Source organism: Emydura macquarii, unplaced genomic scaffold (genome assembly GCF_026122565.2).
Source record: "Emydura macquarii macquarii isolate MOO-44397 ecotype Brisbane River unplaced genomic scaffold, CSIRO-AGI_Emac_v2 contig_1254, whole genome shotgun sequence".
Taxonomy (NCBI): Eukaryota; Metazoa; Chordata; order Testudines; family Chelidae; genus Emydura; species Emydura macquarii.
Window position 1 is genome coordinate 4,970,375 of NW_027131391.1, and position 21,931 is coordinate 4,992,305.

General features: G+C 43.5%; 1 protein-coding gene across 4 annotated transcripts in view; it reads left to right on the forward strand.

The window, feature by feature from the left end:
* The window catches only part of MED13L (mediator complex subunit 13L), a 361,336-nt gene that overhangs the window by 176,435 nt on the left and 162,970 nt on the right, over positions 1 to 21,931 (forward strand). For all 4 annotated transcript variants that reach the window (XM_067550153.1, XM_067550155.1, XM_067550156.1 and 1 more), the window contains one exon: positions 4,162 to 4,245. In XM_067550153.1, the coding sequence (XP_067406254.1) occupies positions 4,162 to 4,245 (84 nt within the window). The remainder of the gene's footprint in view (positions 1 to 4,161; positions 4,246 to 21,931) is intronic.

The following is a 21,931-nucleotide window of genomic DNA, read 5'->3' on the forward strand; positions in this document are numbered from 1 at the left end:
TTTTGTTGCCTTTCTCCTGGCTATCTCCAATTTGTCCACATCTTTCCTGATCTGGATACAATACTCCATTTGAGAGCTAATCAGCACAGAGTAGAGTGGAAGAATTACTTCTCGTGTCTTGCTTACAACACTCTTGCTATACATCCTAGAATGATATTTGCTTTTTTTGCAACCGTGTTACAGTTGACTATGACTCCCAGATCCCTTTCCACAGTATTCTTTCTGAGGCAGTCATTTCTCATTTTGTATGTGTGCAATTGATTGTTCCTTCCTAAATGGAATACTTTGCATTTGTCCTTATTGAATTTCATCCTATTTACTTGAGATCATTTCTCCAGTTTGTCCAGCTCATTTTGAATTTTAATCCTGTCCTCCAGAGTACTTGCAACCCCTGTCAGCTTGGTATCATCCACAAACTTAGTAAGTGTACTCTCTCTGCCATTATCTAAAATGTTGATTAAGATGTTGAACAGAACCAGACCCAGAACTGATCCCTGCAGGACCCCACTCGATATGTCCTTCCAACTTGACTGTGTACCACTGATAACTAGTCTCTGGGAATGGTTTTCCAACCAGTTATTCATACACCTTATAGTAGCTCCATCTAGGTCAGTGGTTCCCAAACATTTTCCCTTCATGACCCCATTTTCAGATGTGTTTTTTCCCACTACCCAAGACAGCATAGAAGCTGCCATTTAAAAATGGTGTCCTCCATGCACTGCAACCTCACATGCATTGTACATGCAAGGTCACGCAGCAAGCAGGATGCCATTTTGCTTTACAAAATGGCGTCCTCTAGACTGCTTGAGCTCATACACATACAGTGCTCGTGAGGTCATGCTGCATGGAGAGCGCCATTTGGTAGAGCAAAATAGCATCCTCTGTGCAACCGTGACCTTGCGCATACGGTGCTTGTGAGGTCATGCCTTGTGTAGGAGGCCATTTTGTAAAACACCACCATCTACATGCTCGGGATTGCCGTGACCCCATCTGCTGATGAAGTGACCCCACTTGGGGTCACAACCCACAGTTTGGGAACTGCTGATCTAGGTTGTATTTCCCTAGCTTGTTTGTTAGAATGTCATGCGAGACAGTATCAAAAGCCTTACTAAAGTCAAGATGTACCATATATACCACTTCCCTCCTATCTGCAAGGCTTTTTATCCTGTCAAAGATAAGGTTGGTTTGACATGATTTGTTCTTGAGAAAGCCATGCTGACTATTACTCATCACCGTATTATCTTCTAGGTGTTTGCAAATTGATTGCTTAATTATTTGCTCCATTATCTTTCCAGGTATTGAAATTAAGCTGACTGGTCTATAATTCCCCGGTTTGTCCTTATTTCTCCTTTTATAGATTGGCACACTATATTTGTCCTTTTACAGTCCTCTGGAATTTCACCAGTCTTTCATTATATTTTCTTTCGCAGCTTCTCTTGTTCTTAATCCTTGTCCATACTATAGTTTAAACTCTGCTAGTAAGATATGTTTAGACAAATCTCTTCTGAAAAGATATAACCATTTTTCAAATCTCATCTTGAAAAATGTTTTCTTCCTTTAAAAATAAATATTGATAGCAGATTTCTATCACATTTCCTTGTTTTTTCCTCTTGCAAACTATGTTTGAAGAGCATAATAAGGCTGCTTACACTCCCAGGGAGGTGGTGATAAATTAACAGGATTCCCTGGAGGAGGAGAAGGAAGCAGAAGAAAACGATTTCACGCTGTTCGGGAAGACTGAGCTAATAAGAAACAGTGTTACTAGCATGGTTTCAACTGTACTGTTTTTTTTACAGTACTTCTACATTGCAAAACAACAAACAAAACCCAAAGCAGCAAGTCTCAGAGCCTGGGTCAGCAGACTCAGGCTGGCAGAGCTTGTGCTAGGGGGCTAAAAATAGCAGTGAAAATGTTCCTGTTTGGACTCTGAGACCCCACCCTTCTTCCTGGATTTCAGACCTGCTTCGGATCTGTTCCCTAAGCCCTCCCAATCTTCTGATTTGTTAGAGATCAGTACATGTTTCCTTCATTGAGCTTTTAGAGCCACAGTCTGTGGATTCTGTAGGGAGATAGTATGCATCTCTTGTGAGCAGAAAAAAACAGGTAATTCAGGGAACTGTTCTCAGTTTAAACAACGAAAGTTCTGTGGCACTTTAAAGACTAACAAATTTAATTTTCGCAGGCATAAGCTTTCGTGAGGCTCAGCTCACTTCGTCAGATGCAGAGGTAGAAATGAGAAACATAGGATCATCATATAAATATACAAGTGCATAGAGAACAATGGGGGAGGTGGATGAAAGCCAGGTACTTGAGGTCTAATGACAGTCATTGAGTAGGAGGTGAGAATGGGTGAGCAAAACAATTTACCTCTTGTGATGAGACAGCCATTCCAAATCTCTGTTTAAACCCAGTTTGAATGTGTCAAGTTTGCAGATCATTTCTAACTCAGCAGTTTCTCTTTGAAGTCTGTTTTTGGAGTTTTTTGGAGAAGTACAGCAACTTTCAGGTCAGTGACAGTGTGCCCTGGGAGATTAAAGTGTTCTCCCACTGGTTTCTGGATGTTGTTATTTTTTATGTCTGATTTGTGTCCATTTATCCTTTTGTGTAGTGATAGTCCAGTTTGGCCAATGTACATGGAAGAGAAGCATTGGTGGCACATGATGGCATATATAATATTAGTGGATGTACAGGTGAATGAGCCCCTTATGGTATGATTGATGTGGTTAGGACCAGTGATGATGTCACTAGAGTCGATGTGTGGGCAGAGCTGACAATGGGGTTTGTTGCAGGGATAGGTTCCTGGGTTGGATTTTTTGTAGGGTGTATGGTTGCTGGTGAGTATTTGCTTCAGGTTGGGGGCTGTCTGTAAGCCAGGATGTGTCTGTCGCCCACTGCCTGAGCGAGAGATGGCTCATCTGCTAGGATAGGTTGTAGATCTTTAATGATGTGTTGGAGAGATTTTAGCTGGGGACTGTAGGTGATGACCAGTGGGGTTCTGTTGTTTTCTTTCTTGGGTCTATCCTGTAGTAGGTGATTTCTGGGTACCCATCTGGCTCTGTCAGTTTGTTTTTTCACTTCTCCAGGTGGGTATTGTAGTTTTAGGAATGTTTCATAGAGATCCTGTAGGTGTTTGTCTCTGTCTGAGGGATCGGAGCAAATCCGGTTGTATCTTAAGGCTTGGCTGTAGACAATGGATCGTGTAATGTGTCCAGGGTGAGAGCTGGAGGCATGAAGATACGTATTGCGGTCAGTTGGTTTTCAGTATAGTGAAAGCTGGAGGCATGAAGATACATATTGCAGTCAGTTGGTTTTCGGTATAGTTTAGTGAGTTAGGAAAATTCCTGAAGAAACCTACCATTGTGGAAAGAAAGAGAAAGTCTTAATGAGAGAGACCCATTTTTTGGGCCATGTACATTGATCAAAACCGTAATTATTAGCAATATTATTATTAGCAGTTAATATTGCATATTAGACAATAAATATATTTTGCTTTTAACTTCGAGTTTCAATAAGTTTTATCACCATAATTCATAATAACATGAGTCACGTGAAGGAAAACTAATGCATTAATAAATTATTGTCATCACTATTTATTATTTGTATTCCATTAGTGCCACACTGTGTTATGCACATTCCAAACACGTGGGAGTACACAGTCCCTACCCTGAAGTGTTTACAGTTTAATGAGAGAAGTAATTAAAAAAGGATGTGGGAGAGGGATATAGGCATACTACTTTTTTTGTAAATATCAGATATCTCTGACTTTTTGTTAACTTAGTCATTATTCATTGACTAATTCTTATAAGCATTAGAGTACAAGAGGGACTTGAAGAAGAGAATGATGGATCTGTTCAGGGAGGAAGTTCCATGCATAAAGGATAGTGTAGAAGTAAGTGCAAAGACTGTGTAAGAGAAGCAGTTAAATATAGATTCAAACTGGCATTACTGATGGCCCAAAGAGGGTGAATTGTGATATGTAAAGACCAAAGCAAGTAAATTGGAAGGGGCAGAGTTGTGGAGAGCTTTGAAGGTTCATGCTAATAACATGAACTTGGTATGATGGCAATTCAGCTGTATATTCTATTGAATTTAATATCCTAAGAAATTCCTGAATTAACATTTAAGTTGTAATAAGTAATTGATGTTTTAATTATTTTGTAGATGCCTCATGGATAAAAACTTCATAAGGATTGGAAAATGGTTCATCAGGCCTTATGAGAAAGATGAAAAGCCTGTTAACAAAAGGTAAGATAATCCCTTATAACAAGTACTGTGAGGTCTCTGGAATAATGTCAGTTGTATTGTTCAAGTTCTGATAGTGTGCTCCTTTTCTTTATGTTGTGTTCTACTTTTGAGTGATTGATCATATCCATTCCCATATAGGTGACTGTGTGCCCCGTGCATTGGTTCCCGGAACTTTTTTCCCCTTAGCAAGCTCCGTAGGGCCGGCTCAGGCACCCCCTGGAGTGCTGCGCTCATGCCGCGGTATATCAGGCGCCGCCGGTCCTGTGGGCCCTCAGTTCCTTCTTTCCGCCTGTGATGGATCCTGGAACATCTGCCTCTTGCTCTTGCAAGTAGCATCCCCTTTTGTATCATGTGGTTAATTGACAGAACTGTTAATTAGTTAAGTAGCATAGTTGTTAGAGTTAAGTGTTAAGTAGTTAGATACATAGATAGACAGCCCCCAGGGGCTTAAGGTTGGGCCATGCCTGACTCAACCGGCTTCAAAGCCTGTGCCGCTTGTGGCAGGGCTTTCCCAGTGAGTGACCCTCACGACTGCTGCCTCGGAGAGCAGCATCGGAAGGACAGATGCAAAATCTGCAAGGCCTTCAAGCCACGCACCCAAAAGGAGAGGGACGCGCGTTTGAAAGCCATACTTATGGAGTCTGTGTTTCGGCCGGACTCTGAACCGGCGCATTCTCCTGCGGCACCGAGCGTCTCCTCGGTGCGGAGCGCTCCACCGGCACCGATGTTGATGCACCCAGTGCCGAGAAGGAAAAAGCAACAGGACACCGCGTGCCAGGACTCCCTCGCATGGCCAGCCCGGCCTGGGGGGGGTCAGAAGATGCACCAGCCGCGTGGAGTGGAGATTACTCCGGCACCTGCATCTCCTCGCAGGGAGCCTCCCCCGACTCCTGGGGGTGGTGGAGTGCCCCTGCAAGGGCCGTCGACGCCGGAGGCGTTCGCTGCGGCACGTGCCCTCATGGGCATGCCCACGCCTCCGTCCCCCCCTTGGCCGAGGGCGCAGGGACCAGCGTCTCGGGGTAAACCCGTGCTGGGTGGCCCCAGTGGGTGGCAGACACAGGAGTCGAAGTCTCCCCCCAGGCGGTCGCAGAGAGTTGAGAGTGTGCGCTCCCCTCCCAGCTCTGACTCTGAGTCGTCGAGCTCCTCGACACCGTGGTACTGAGGGCGGTTGAGAAGTTCACGCAAGAGGTGACAACGATACAGTTCTACCTCGCGTCAGGGTCGCAGTTCCTGCTGTAGCATCTCGGCACCGAGTCCAGCACGGCACCGGTTCAGATCCCCGGCGCGGATACCGGCGCCAGACGAGACCCAACGCGCCTGGCACTGGTCCAGGTCCCCGGCACACAGCCCGGCACGGATCCCGGCGCCAGACGAGACCCAACGCGCCTGGCACTGGTCCAGGTCCCCGGCACACAGCCCGGCATGGATCCCGGCGCCAGACGAGACCCAACGCGCCCGGCACCAGGGGCTTTGGGGGACCCAGATGGGGACCTCAGTGGCCCAGCCAGCACCCCCACCTTCAAGCCAGCCAGACAAGGGCCATTCCTCGGAGGAGGAATCGGACCCCGGGGAGGATCCCTCCACAGGGCCCCTCCCGCAATCCTCCTCCTCTTCCCCTGATGATGCGGCTGCCAGGGACCATAGGGCACCCCTGCCAGACTTCCGGGCACACCAGGAGCTGCTGAGGAGGGTGGCCAGTAATCTACAGCTGGAACTCAAGGAGATGTCTGAGGAGGAGGACCCCCTCTTTGGTGTGTCGGGGTCAGCAGGGCCGTCTAGAGTCGCCCTGCCAGTGCATGAAGCTGGCCAAGACCCTCTGGCAAACCCCTGCCTCGGTTGCCCCTATGTCCAAGGGCGCTGAGAAAAAATACTATGTCCCCGCGGAAGGGTTCGAATATTTGTACACCCACCCTGCTCCGGGAACTCTCATTGTGGATGCCGCCAACCAACGAGAGAGGCAGGGGTCCTAGGGCAATACCCCCAAGAATAAGGATTACAAAAAATTAGACCTTTTTGGCCGCAAGGTCTATTCTACGGGGGCCCTGCAGCTGAGGATTGCCAATCATCAGGTGCTCCTCGGCAGGTACAACCTGAACCTCTGGTCCTCCTTGCAGAGGTTCGTGCAGAGATTGCCACAGGACCAGGCAGCAGACTTCGCCACGGTTATTGAGGAAGGCGCTGCAGTGGCAGGGGCGGCCTTACAAACAGCCAGTGATGCGGCAGACATCGTCAGCAGAGCCATGGCTTCGGCCATTGTGATGTGGTGGTGTTCTTGGCTCTTGTCATTGGGTCTGTCTCCAGAGGTCCAGCACTTCATCCAGGACCTGCCTTTCGATGGTGCTGGCCTCTTCTCTGAAAAGACTAATGACAAACTGCATGCCCTTAAAGATTCCAGGGCCACATTGAAATCCCTGGGACTTTACACACCTCAGGCCTCAAGGCATCAGTCTCGGCCGCAGGCACAGCGCCAGTCCCAGCCTGCCCCAAGGCCACCTCCCAAACCCCCTCAACCCAGGAGGGGTCGGGACCGGTATAGGCAGCCTAACCAGCGGGACCACCAAGGGTCCTCGACGGGCTCTCAACAAGGCCCATCCAAGAGGCATAATAACAAGCGCCAATTTTGATGGTGCGCCCGAGGGTGGCACTCTTACCGTCCAGTTGGATCCAACCCCATTCACTCACAGACTCAGGCCGTACTACACCGAGTGACAGAACATAAGCTCAGACTGCTGGGTCCTTGGTGTAGTCCACAGGGGCTATGCCCTTCAACTCACGGTTTTCCCCCCAGACTCTCACCCTACCCCGTCCCTCTTCAGGGACCACTCTGACGAGCAACTTCTCATACAGGAGGTGAACTCTCTTCTCCGCCTCGGGGCTGTGGAGGAGGTTCCCCCACGGGAAAGAGGAAAGGGGTTCTGTGCAAGGTATTTCTTTATCCCCGAGTCAAAGGGGGGCCTGAGGCCCATATTAGACCTCCGCTGTCTGAACAAATTAATCAGATGCCTCAGGTTCTGTATGGTCTCCCTATCCTCCATCATTCCCGCACTGGATCCAGGGGACTGGTATGCTGCCCATAATTTAAAGGATGCATATTTTCACATCTCCATCCTTCCCGGCCACAGACGTTTTCTCCGGTTTGTGGTAGCTGGCTGCCACTACCAGTTTTCGGCCCTACTCTTTGGCCTCTCGTCCGTCCCCAGGGTGTTCACAAAGTGTATGGCGGTGGTGGCGGCACACCTGCGCCGCAGAGGGGTCCAGATCTTCCCTTCCCTGGACGACTGGCTGATCTGGGGCAGGTCCAGGGCCCATGTGAGGAACAGCCTGGAAGTCACCTGCGCGACATGCACCAGACTGGGGCTGCTCATCAATGAGCAGAAGTCTTCTCTCACCCCGGTGCAGCACATAGACTTCATCGGGGCCACCCTGGATGCCACCCAGGCCAGAGCCTTCCTCCCACAGCCCCGCTTCGAGGCGATGGCTACCATAATAGACAATCTCCACAGGTCCCCCGCGACGACAGCCAGGCATTGCCTTCAGCTGTTGGGACACATGGCAGCCTGTACGTACGTGGTGAGGCTGGCTCGCCTCAAGCTCAGGCCTCTGCAGGCGTGGCTGGCCTCGGTGTATGCACCAGCCAGGCACTCGTTGAACAGAGTGGTCACGGTTCCCACCCAGGTACTGACCTCCCTGGATTGGTGGAGGGACCTAGGGGATGTACTGAGCGGTGTTCCCTTCAGAGACTTGGCACCATCAATAACTCTGATCACGGATGCCTCGGATGTGGGGTGGGGGGCCCACATCAGCAGTGACCTCAGCACCCAGGGGCTCTGGTCAGCACAGGAGAGGTGTCTCCATATCAACGTCCAGGAGCTCAGGGCAGTCTGTTGGGCCTGCAAGGTGTTCCTCAGATTCCTGAGGGGCAGGACGGTGTAGGTCCTCAAGGACAACATGGCAGCCATGTTCTATATGAACAGGCAGGGGGGAGCGCGCTTCTCGGCCCTTTGCCAGGAGGCCATTCGACTTTGGAACTTTGTGGTGAGGCACGACTTCCACATATCTGCCTCTCACCTCCCAGGGGTCAGGAACGACGAGGCGGACTGCATCCATGGGTCGTTTCTACCCTGACACGACTGGTCGCTACACCCAGAGGTGCTGACTTCCATTTTCCTCAAGTGAGGTGTTCCCCAACTGGACCTGTTTGCGTCGTCCTGGAACAGGAAGTGCCCAAGGTTCTGCTCACTCCAGGGTCGCAAGCCGGGCTCCCTCTCCGACGCGTTCCTCGTAGACTGGACGGGGGCCCTCATGAACGTGTTTCCCCCCATTCTGCTGTTGCCCAAAGTCCTCTTGAAGATCAAGAAGGACAGAGCGGACAACATCCTGATCGCCCCAGCCTGGCTGAGACAGCACTGGTTCGGCATGCTGCTGGACCTGTCCATCGCCACGCCGATACCGCTCCCGAGACGTTACAGCCTGCTCTCCCAGTACCAGGGTCGCCTGCTGCACCCGGACCTGGAATCCCTCCACCTGACGGCATGGAGACTCTCTGGCTGACGGAGGGAGAGAGAGCCTGCTCAGTGCAGGTCCAACAGGTTCTGCTGGGTAGCAGAAAACCTTCCACTCAGGTGGTGTACCGGGCCAAGTGGAAGCGCTTTATCTGTTGGGTGGAGTCCCCGGGTATCCCACCAAGCTGTTTGCCCATACAGGCGATTTTGGAGTACCTGCTCCACCTGAAGCTCCAGGGACTAGCACTGGCCTCCCTGAAGGTGCACCTGGCAGCCATCTCGGCCTTCCACCAGCTGATGAAGGGGAGGTCGTTATTCTTGTTTCCAATGTCAGTTAGGTTCCTTAAAGGGGTGGAGAGGCTGTATCCAAAGGTCCGCGATTTGAACCTGGCCTCGCTGCTCTGACGGGACCCTCCTTTGAGCCCTTGGCTACATGCCCGCTGCTCGTCCTCTCTTGGATGGTAGCCTTCCTGGTGGCCATTACATCGGCTAGGGGGGTCTCCGAGATAAGAGCTTTGACCTCGGAGCCCACCTATACCATCTTTTATAAAGATAAGGTGCGACTGAGACCCCACCCGGCCTTCCTGCCTAAGGTGGTGTCCCAGTTTCATTATAACCAGGATATCTTCCTCCCCGTGTTCTTTCCTAAACCGCACAATTCGGAGGAGGAGCGGAGATGGCATTCGCTGGATGTGAGACGAGCCTTGGCCTACTACATCGAGCAGACGAGGCCATTCCGGAAGTTGACACAGCTGTTCGTGGCCATGACAGACCGGATGAAGGGCTCACCTGTCTCCACCCAGTGCATCTCCACCTGGATCACCGCCTGCATCAGGACCTGCTATGAGCAGGCGAAGGTTCTGCTTCCAGGAGCTGTGTCAGCGCACTCAACCAGAGACCCGGGCCTCCTCGGCGGCCTTCCTGGAAAGAGTGCAACCTGGTCGTCGGTCCACACCTTCACGTTCCACTACGCCATTGTGCAACAGGCAAGAGAGGACGTGGGCTTCGGCAGGACTGTATTGATGAGAGTAGCTCAACACTGACTCCTACCCACTTCCAAGGTATGGCTATTTAATCACCTATATGGGAATGGATATGAGCAATCACTCGAAGTAGAAAATAGGGTTACTTACCAGTAACCGTTGTTCTTCGAGATGTGTTGCTCATATCCACTCCACACCCACCCTCCGTCCCCGCTGTCGGAGTCGGCAGAAAGAAGGGACTGAGGGCCCGCAGGGCCTGTGGCGCCTGATATACTGCGGCATGAGCGCGGCACTCCAGGGGGTGCTTGAGCCGGCCCTATGGGGCTTGCTAAGGGGAAAAAAGTTCCGCGAACCAGTGCACGGGGCGTGCACTCGCCTATATGAGAATGGATATGAGCAACACATCTCGAAGAACAACAGTTACTGGTAAGTAACCCTGTTTTTCTTTTGCCCTGCCCCACCCCCAGTCTCCTCTTTTCTTTTACCAAAAAAACCAACATTTTTTTCTTTCCAGCAGCTCCAGTATTGCATGGTGATACTTCGGTATATTGTAAGGTCATGTTAGTTCTGCTAATTTTAATTGGAAGGTGAGGTTTATATAATCTTTCAATTCCACAGATTTTCTCTGTAACAGGCTTTGAACCGTGTCTGTATTTTGTTGCTTGTTATAAAATAGATTTTAGGTTTCCATGACCAGAAGTTGAGTTTCCAAAGATTTACCTCAATCCCAAATTTACTGCAGTGAAATAAGGTATAGATTTGTAAGTACATCTGCTTTGAAGACTTTTAGCTTTTATAACTACTTTGAGATTTGATTTTCACTTGCTTAACCTGTAAAAGCCACTTGACAAGGGTTTACCAAAACAATATGGTTAATTTGTAGCATCTGATATATTTGTTTGTTGGTTAGTTTGAGCTATTTTTCCCCCTTAGAGTATTGATTTGGTACCAGTGATCTTTTTCATACTGCTTACAGCATATTATTGCAGCTGGTTATTTTTGCAAAGGACTGGGTGTTAACAAGGTAGTTTAAAACAAGAGTATTTTGTACCAATTTCTAAGATTAGCACAATAGTTAAAGATGTATTTATCTACTTTCCTAAAAATGAAAACATTTTGTTGTTTTTCTGGCCTGTGAATTTCTGTCTGAACAGAGACAAGCTAAAATATTTGGATTATTTGTTGTTTAGTAGGTTAATGTATGACCTTTTCACCTCTGGAGAACCAGATTTAAAACTCTCACTTAGTGCACAAATGAAATACACTTGACAGTCTCATGCTATTTCCTGGTGAGCATTGATCCACATCACTAAAGCATCTGGCACAGCTAGCAGTCTCTGATAAAAAGTGAATCAGAATTATAATGGAAAGTGTTATAGGTCAGGATTGAGGTGCACTAGCACTCTGGATGGGATTTCATGGGTATGAAACATATTAATGAAGCCTATTAACCTTTAATTGGCTATACACCAATGCTAGGAGCCTGGGAAACAAGAGGAATAGGAGTTGCTCATTTATGAGCAAGAATTTCAATCTAGTTGGTATTACTGAAACCTGGTGGGATGATTCACATGTTAAAATCAATGGTTAAAACCTGTTTAAGAAGAATTGAGTGGGGGAAAAGGGAAGGGGGAACGGCACTCTGTCAAAAATGGCATTACCTGTTTCTGAGTCATTGAGAACTTGGAAGAAAGTGATTCTGAATACTTATGGATCCATGTCCTAAAAAGTAAAGCACACTATGAGGTATTAGGTGATGGCTGCTGAATACCACTAAATCACATTAGGGAACAGGATGCCTCCTTCTACGCCTATCTATAATGTGTAGGAAAAAAGAGATGTGTGATTATAAAGGAGTTTAATTTGAGTGACATATGCTTAGAGGTCTTATGCTACCAACACTAACAAATCTTTGGAATTTGTTTATATTATAGACGACGGTTTTCCTAACTCATAAGTATTGCATCCAACACAGGACATTCTATATTAGACCTTGTCTTAACCGACAAAGAGGAACTGATCACAGAAGTAAATAGTTATGGGAGCTTAGAAACAAGTGGTCATGTCTTGATGTGCAAACAGAATTAAGTCTAGATCAGACTTGGAGCTTTAAAAGGTCCAGTTGCACAAAACTGAAAACACTTATGAGCCAAATCAGCTGGGAGAAAGAATTTAATCAGAAAAATCTGAGTGATGATTAGAAATTGTTTAAGAACGCTTTACTATATGCCCAAAAGAGCCAAAATCAAGGAAGAAGGTTGTATTGGTTAAAAACTGATGTGATTTAACAAATGGAAGAAAGGGGAAGTTGATAGTGATAGTACAAATCAGAAGCTAGGAATTGCAGAAAATTGATTAGGGAAGCAGAGGGACACAAGAAAAAAGAATCTATGGCCAGCAGAGTTAAGGACAAAAAACATTTTAAAGAAATATTAGGAACAAAAGGAATGTTAACAATAGTATTGGTCCATTACTAGATGTAAAGGGAAGATTATCAATAATAATGCAGAAAAGGCACATACAGGCAAATAAATATTTCTGTTCTGTATTTGGGGGAAAAACAGATGATGTAGTCATATTATGTGATGATACTCTTTCCATTCCACTAATATCTCTGTAGGGTGTTGAACAGCAGCTACTAAAGTTCAACATTTTAAAATCAACAGGTCTGTATAACTTGCACCAGAGAGTTTTTAAAAAGCTGGCTGAGGAGCTTGCTGGACCATTAATGTTGATTGTCAATAAGTCTTAGAACACTGGGGAAGTTCCAGAAGTCTAGAAGAAGGGGGACAAAGAAGACCTGGGAATTATAGACCACTCAGTACCTGGAAAGATACTGGAACAAATTATTTAAACAGTTTGTAAGTACCTAGAGGACAAAAGAGGTATAAGGAATAGCAAGCATGGATCTGTCAAGAACAAATCATGCCAAACCAACGTAATTTCCTTCATTGGCAAGCTTACTAGCCTAGTGATGATGGGGAAGCAGTAGACATGATATATCTTGATTTTAGTAAGGCTTCTGACACAGTCGCACGTGACATTCTCATAAGCAAACCAGGGAAATGTGATCTATAAGGTGTGATCTATAATGACTATAATGTGGGTGCACAACTGGTTGAAAGACTGTATTGAAAGAGAAGTTATTGATAGTTTTCTGTCACACTAGGTGGGTGTATCTAGTGGAATCCCTAAGGGGTCACTCTTGGGTCTGGTACTGTTCAATATTTTCATTAATGACTTAGATAATAGAGTGGAGAATATGCTTATAAAATTTGCAGGTGACACCAAGCTGGGATGGGTTGCAAGCACTTTGAGAACAGTATTAGAATTCAAAATGACCGTGACAAATTGGAAACTTGGTCTGAAATTAAGATGGTAAAATTCAGTAAACCTAAGTACCAAGTATTTCATTTAGGAAGGAAAAATCAAATGTGCTGAAAAAGACATGGGGGTTATAGCAGGATCACAAATTGAATATGACTCAATAATGTGATGTTATTGCAAAAAAGTCTAATATCATTCTGTGGTATATTAATAGAAGTGTTATATGTAAGACACAGGAGGTAATTGTCCCACTCTCCTTGGCACATGTGAGATCTCTGCTTGAGTACTGTGTCCAGTTCTGAGCACAGTAGAAAATCTGACTTATGAGGAAAGATTAACAAACTAGGCATATTTAGTCTTGAGAAAAGAGAACTTAAGAGGATAACTGTCTTCAGATATGTTAAGGGCTGTTATAAAGAGGACTGTGATCAATTTTCTCCATATTCACTTAAAGTAGGACAAAATGTAGTGGGTTTAATCTGCAGCAGGGAGATGTAGGTTAGATATTAGGAAAAAACTTTCCAACTCTAGGAGGTAGATAAATTCTGGAATAAGCTTCCAAAGGAGGTTGTGGAATGCCTATCGTAGGTTTTTAAGAACAGGTTGGACAAACACTTGTCAGGGCAGGGGGCTTTACTCAATGATTTCTCAAGGTCCTTACAAGCTCTACATTTCTATGATTCTATAAGAAAGCTAATGTTGTGCCAATATCTTAAAAGGGTAAATGGGATGACCTGGGTAATTATAGGCCTGTCAGTCTGACATTGATCCTGGAGCAGGTGATACAGGACTCAATTAATAAAGAGTTAAAGGAGGATAATATAATTACTGCCAATCAGCATGGGTTTCTGGAAATAGATACTGTCAAACTAACTTGATGCCATCTTTTGATGAGATTACAAATTGTATTGATTCAGTAAGGCATTTGACTTGGTACCACATGACATTTTGATTAAAAAGCTAGAAAGATATAAAATTAACAGCACACATTAAATGAATTAAAAGTTGGCTAACTGATGGATCTCAAAATTTAATTGTAAATGAGGAATCATTATTGAGCAGATGTATTTCTAGTGGAGCCCTGCAGGGATTGGTTTGTGGCCCTATGCTGTTTATTATTTTTCTGAATTATCTTGAAATTTAAAATCATCACTGATAAAGTTTGCAGATGACATAAAAATTGGGAGAGTGATAAATAATCTATAAAAAAAATCTATTTCCTTGGTTAGTGTCAAAAAATGATAGGCTGTTGCTTATCTTTATTCACCTCCTTCCTAAAAGGAAACCTAGAGAGTCTAAAGTTCCTTTTTTATTTTCTCCCCTGATTATAAGATCTTAATTAAAGGCGGGGGGAATCAGCTAGGAAGCCTGTTTAGAGTATATTCCAAATGAGCATCCAAGTTTACACATTGGATTTTTGATTCTGAAAGCACTGCCAGTACTTCTTACCATAAAATTTATATCAGACTCTAATATTCCACCCACCTGATGTTCCCTCCAAAAAGAATTCCAACTGCTAAAGTTTTTGTTCGCTCTTTTTGTGATTAGGCTACCCTTTCTCTCTGAACAGTTTTTTTAGCTGGCTTTAGTTAATAGCTTTGTAGGATGCCATAGTTATCACAGTAGGACAAGACTGTGAGCTGGGCATTCCAGTAATCAGAGAATGTACAAGGCTTTTAAGACAATATTGTCCTTGCAGAAATTTCATTTTTCCACCATTCACTGAACTCCCCCTTCCCCTTTTTTTAAATTAAAAAAAAGTAAAAGTTACCATGAAATAGATTAACTTAATTAGAAAATTATTATTGAGTGTGAAGTACTGTCATAAAAGTGAGCGGTCATGTATTGATTATTTACATTATAAAATCTAAACTATTAGTATTTTGTGTGGTAAGCCCTCCTGCTGTTTTTTCTTTTGTATTTCACATTTGCGTTTAGATTTTGAAGTTAGTGAGACTCAGGTCTTGTCTACATGGCAATGTTGTATTGGTTATACCAGTATAACCTCCCATGTTAACACTCTTATTCTGCTATAAGAGTGGCTTATTCAGTATAACTTAACTTATTCAGTATAACTTAACTTAAGCCCCTTCCCAAGTGGCAAAAACAAAATACCCCCCCCCCTACACACACTTTTACACTGGAATAAGAGTGTCTACATAGGGGGTTACACCATTATTACTGTATGTGAAATTGAGTATATATTTACATACTGCACAGACAATTTTCTCTGACTTATTAATTTCTATGTTTAAAAGAGTAACTGTACATATCTTACCTCTTTGTTTATCTGTAATATGGCTTCCAGTGGAGTGTGCTACCAAGCACATTGAAATGTTTATATCTGTAGTAATATAATTTACATCCCACAAAATGGGTTTAGCTGCCCCCTTATCCCAGAATCATCACCAATAGCTGAAAGCCTTTGCTCTCACATGGGTGTAATTCCTAAAGTTATGTGTAAAAACACCAAAAATGACTAAGAATTTAAAAACTGGATGGTAACTGACAGTGAATCTCACTGGTGATTGAACTGAATGAAGTTCTAAACAAAAAAAGCCTTCAGCTGTGCCCATGGCTGTTTCTGTCACTTTACACTAACTCGACAGATATTTTCAGGTTTCAGAGTGATGTTTGGGGTTATTGTGTGGGTACCTGTGTTGGTTTATGTAAGGATTGTGTTGTGCTGGGAAAGTTGTATGAATTTATGCACTTGGCGAATAAGAGATGTGTGCTATGCTGAGGGACTGTGTATTAGGGTTATTGGGTTTTCTCATTGTGTTGGGGTGTTTTGTTGGGAGATTTATGTTGATTTGTGTGGATAGCAGTTGGGTGCACCAGGATTCCTAGAGAATTGTTTAATTATGCTCAAATAATAGCAAGTGAGGTGCCCTGTATGCAACTTCTTGTGGCCCATGCAAGAATCCAGTTAAGGTGATGTGCTAAATTCTCCCTATTCCCCCCATCGCTGATCACCATCCATCTCTGTATCTCTATCGTTATACAATTTGTGCCTTTTGCAACTTTGATTTGGAAAGAAACTGTGGTTTAAAGTATGGTAACTGTTCACGTCAAAGAGTTCTTTGTCACCACACTTCCCCTGAAATGGCTTCCAAAGTCCATTTCAAAGAATACTCTTTCCTTTACAGAATTTAGAACACTTGTATTCCAGTTACACGCGGCCAGTGACTGATTTATCTGTGTTTGTCTGTATGAAGAGTATTTGCTTTCAGGAATAGGTTTTTAAAGATCAGGTTGAGATCAGAATGCTAATGTTTAATCCGGAACCTATACATAGATCCAAATGGTATATGTGGTCCTTCATGGCATCACTGATTGTTGGACTTTCTAACTAGAATAATTTTCTCTGCCATTTTGGATCAAGCATGGGGGATATACTTGATGTCAGAAAAGCACGGTGAAGATCCATAACACTGTCCATATGATTGGCATAAGGCATCTCCAGACCATTGTACAGAAAATTTTGTATGTCTCCCTATCAGTTGGTATTTTTCTGTTCCAGTTCCAGTTTCAAAGGGTAATGCACTCAAGACAGTGAAGTCTCTAATAGCATGAGGCATTTTTAAAAAGGTGTGGAATGAAGCACTAAGTTATAGGTAGAAAAGCTGTGATGTCTGTCCTTAGCCAAGCAATGAATTTTGTTTTTCTGCTGTAGTCAGCTGAAAATTGTGGTACGATAGAATCATAGAGTTGGAAGCAGGACTAACCTCAGCTAAATAATTCCAGCGAGGGTTTTGTCAAGCCGCAGCTTAAAAACCTCTAAAGATGGAGATTCCACCACCTCCCTAGGTAACCCATTCCAGTGCTTCACCACCCTCCTAGTAAAAAACTTTTTCCTAATGTCCAACCTAGATCTCCCCCACTGCAATTTGAGACCATTGCTCCTTGTTCTGTCATCTGCCAACACTGAGAACAGCCTAGCCCCATCCTCCCTGGAACCCCCTTTCAGGTAGTTAAAGGCTGCTATCAAATCTCCCCTCATTCTTCTCTTCTGCAGACTAAACAAGCCTAGTTCCCCCAGCCTCTCCTCATAAGTCTTGTGCTCCAGCCCCCTAATAATTTTTGTTGCCCTCTGCTGGACTCTCTCCAACTTGTCCACATCCTTTTTGTAGTGGGGGGCCCAAAACTGGACACAGTATTCTAAATGCGGCCTCACCAATGCCGAATAGAGGGGAATAATCACTTCCCGCGACCTGCTGGCAATGCTCCTCCTAATGCAGCCCAATATGCTATTAGCCTTCTTGACAACCAGGCACACTGCTGACTCATATCCAGCTTTTTATCCACTGTTACCCCCAAGTCCTTTTCTGCAGAACTGCTGCCTAGCTCGTCGGTCCCCAGTTTGTAGCTGTGCATGGGATTCTTCCGTCCTAAGTGCAGGACTCTGCACTTTTCTTTGTTGAACCTCATCAGATTTCTTTTGGCCCAATCCTCCAGTTTGTTTAGGTCCTTACGTATCCTATCCCTACCTTCCAGGGTATCTATCACTCCCCCTCGCTTAGTGTTATCTGCAAACTTGCTGAGGGTGCAATCTACCCATCCTCCAGATCATTAATGAAGATGTTGAACAAAATCGGCCCCAGGACCGACCCCTGGGGCACTCCACTTGTGACTGGCTGCCAGCTAGACATGGAGCCATTGATCACTACTTGTTGAGCCCTATGCTCTAGCCAGTTCTCTATCCATTTTATAGTACATTCATTCAACCCATGCTTCTTTAACTTGCTGATAAGAATACTGTGAGAGACTGTATCAAAAGCTTTGCTAAAGTCAAGGTATATCACGTCCACCCCTTTCCCCACATCCACAGAGCTAGTCACCTCTTCATAGAAAGCAATCAGGTTAGTCAGGCATGACTTTCCCTTGGTGAATCCATGTTGACTGTTCCTGATCACCTTCCTCTCTTCCAAGTGCCTTAAAATGGATTCCTTGAGGACTGCTCCATGATTTTTCCAGGGATTGAGGTGAGGGTGACCGGTCTGTAGTTCCCTGGATCCCCTTTCCTCCCTTTCTTGAAGATGGGCATTATATTTGCTTTTTTTCCAGTCATCAGGGACCTCCCCCATTTGCCACGAGCTTTCAAAGATAATAGCCAATGGCTCTGAAATCACATCAGCCAACTCCCTCAGCACCCTCGAGTGCATTGCATCTGGCCCCATGGTCTTGTGTATGTCCAATCTTTCTAAATAGTCTTGGACCTGTTCCTTCAACACTGCGGGATGTTCACCTCCTTCCCATTCTGTGCTGCCCAGTGCAGTAGTCTGGGAGCTGACCTCGTCTGTGAAGACAGAGGCAAAAAAGGCATTGAGTACCTCAGCTTTCTCCACATCGTCTGTCACTAGGTTGCCTGGACAGAGGATTTGGATTTGGACAAAGTTTTCTTCTGAGTTTCTCTGAACTTCATCCCTATTCCATGTCTCTCTGAAGATCGCATTATCCCCAATTCTCTTGTTGCACAAGATTCTGGGAAAATCACTAAGATGAATGTAAGTGAACCTAGTGGCTCCAGGTTGGGCTGAAAGGGCCTGGTATATTGACATAATTAAAATATGCAGGAAACATTCCCTGCCTGACTTTGCATTCCTTTCCATGTGTCATTAGCTCACACTTCAGATTATTTTAGTGAAGTTTTTTACCATGGAGCACAATGTTTAGAAATTAAGTGTCCTTTCCATCTCCCCCTTTTACATTTTTACATTAATACATTTGTCCTTTGAACTATGACCTTTCTACTAAAGATTGTCTACTTTTAATCCATTCCACATCATTCAGGTCATGACTCTTCCAAGGTTGTGGCCCCACCAATGCACAAGCACAGCAAATTTGTAGGTACTTCCTAGATCTTGAAGGAGGGGGAGGTGTGGTCTAAAGTTTTAAATTCACATATCTGGGAGACATTTTCTCTAGTGCCAATCTCTGAAAAGGGAGCAAAAGGGAGGATTTGTAACCCATCCTGGTGGATGCTACAAAGAAGAGGGTCCAGGATTAAGTGTTTTGTAGTCCAGTTCTGGGCAGTCATAGAAGTATTGTTTGGGGTCCAGAAGGTGATAGAGAGAACAGAAAAACTTGAAGAGGTAGGGAAAATTCTGTAGAATAATTGGTTCTTCTGTTTGCCGGTCATTTGTGGAGAAAGGAGTATCTCATCAATTACAAATACTATATGGATGTAGAAGGCTACTCAGTGGATCAGAATTTCTATTTCTCCATATAGAGTGGCCACCCTGGGAAAGTCAGTGTTTACCAGATTACCACTCCACAGTTCTTGAGATAGCACAGTTACTTTCTATTTAAAGTATAGGGCAATATTTTGATACCTTAGCTATCACAGGTTGGCAACTGTTGGCGGCAAATATTGACTTTTTAAAAATGACCAATTTGAAATGAGAGACAGAAGTGGCAAAAAGTGTTGAAATTTCCTTGAACAAAAAGTGATTAGCCACTTAAAATTGTAAGAAAATTTAATTTTGAAAGTTTGTTAAAAGTACAACTATGTGAAAGAGCTAAATCTTCATTATTACAGGAACATGTTTACTTGAAGAGGATATGGATTTTTATGTTTGTCTAATGCAGGCCAATTATGGCTAAAAGGACTGGGGAGAGAAAAAGAAAATTAATGTAATTTTAAAATCAATCATTTTAAATCAAAAGAAGTGCTTATTTTAATCCCTACCATTCCTGGATGGTGAAACAAATGTGAGTGAAATATCATGTAATACTGAGAGAGAAGAAGAATGTTTAAATCATGGATTATTTTCTTCACAAAATTATGCTACTGTGTTTAGGTTTAGAAGGAGACTATGTTCTCAGCCAAGGAGTTTTGTTAACTTTGAGATTTGGGATTCTGAAAAGCTAGGTCCCTCTTGAAGCGTTATGTGTATTTTTCAACAAATTTAGCAGCCAACCTGAATGGCTCTACAGTACCCAGTATAGGCTTATTCTGTGGTTTACTTTGGCAAACTCTAAAGTGGTAAAGGTGAAGAGCTTTTTTTTAATAAACTTTACTTTTTTTATTACCTTTTAAATAGCTCCCTGGAAATTAATGGTTAAATTTTTCTGTCTACTTTGATCTTCTAACTATTCAGGACTATCCAGCATAATTTCTTAGTAATAATTTAAATCCCTGCTCTGGTCTATGGCCTTTAATACTGCAAGGTGTCTGAGGAGACCCCATATTGAAGTCTCTGCACAATTGCAGGGTCTGTCTATGTGAACCAAGCAGGAGAATCAGAATCTATGCAGTTATATGTGCAAAAGTCTGTTCTCTCCCAGCAAAGTATAAATGGAAAGAGAACTAGAATATGTAACATGCTGTTTAATCAAGTTTTCCTATTTTACTGTGATACCTTGTATCCTTTTGTAATTCTAGATGGCGTACAAAACTGAGATAGTAGGAAAACAAATAAAGAAAAAATAAAACCTAAATAGGTTTTATAATGTCTAATGCATTCTGTTACCGTTTGTATTTTCTTATAAAATGTTTTGTTTTAATTACTGTCACCATTATAAATTTAACTTGGAATTTGAACACTGACATGTAGTTAAGATAACAACTTTTCATGTAAAGTCACTTTCAAATAGTTTAGACCCAAGATTTGGCCTTCCTTAAAACTCATTTTGAACTGAATTGAGAACATGCTTTGGATAACACATGTTATTTACAGAACTATATTGATTATATTGACATCAATAATCTACCGTTCCATTAGAAATATAGAAAATTGTCATTGTTTGCCAAATAGACAAAGACAAAATTGACAACAGAAAAATTATAATTTGCAGACATGGGTATTATGAACAACGGTGACAGATAATTCAAACTTATTTTAGTTGAATAGTGTATTTAAATAAATAATATAGACTAGTAGTCTTGTTTAAATGTATGTTGTCTAAATTTTAAGAAATCATATAAACAGTATCCTACTTTTAAATTGTCAGCTTCGTGATTGAAATGGTCCATGTTGTAGCTATCTTCCACTGTTTCATATGTCCAGAGATATCAAGAGGTTTATATTTATTCAGTTTTCAGCAGTTCTGTTGTTGGTGTGCTTATTCTGTATATAGTTTGCCTTGCTTGAAAGCCTACACTTCACCCAAGAGACCACAGTTTGTTCCCTGCACTATTGGATCATGAATTGCAACTCGTGTAGTTGCTGCTTCTTCTACCCAGTTTGTGTTCTTAACATGTCACATTGAAAGAGGAAGGAATTTCCAATTGGTTGCACATAATGGGCGGGGAATCCTGCAGGGAAGTGTTTCAAGCACCGCTGAGCAGATTCATACCTCTGGAATACTGTATAATGTGGCTAGAAGAATGCAGTCAGCATTCATATTTTGACATAAGAAATGTAACAAAATATAAGTGACATCAAACTTTGACATCAGCAAAGGCAGATGTCATAGATATTGATGTATTTACTGTGTTGAAAGGAAGTTTTCTTGAGATTCTATTTGAAAATACTCTTTATAGTTCAGTAGATTTTTCCCCACAGTCTTTTAACAGTTTCAGATCCATCCAACCAATAATCTTTGGTTGCTTTGTTCACATTAAGGTTCAGGAATCTCTATATAGAACTCAATCAAAGTTCGTAGGATTTTTGTGCAAAAAATCATGATAGAATACGAATGTAAATATTTAAATTTGCAATATGAATATATAATTTTCTGATGAAAATGGTTGGTTAAATCAAAAAGAATTGCTTTCTCAAAAGTATATATTTTATTGTTAGTTAAGTGAAAAATTTGTTTAAAAAATGTTAACATAGCAAAGACACCCTATTATATAGTACTTCCATTTATTTAAAGAACAAAAATAAAAAGCAAACCAAAAAATCCCAAGAACCATTCAGGGCATTT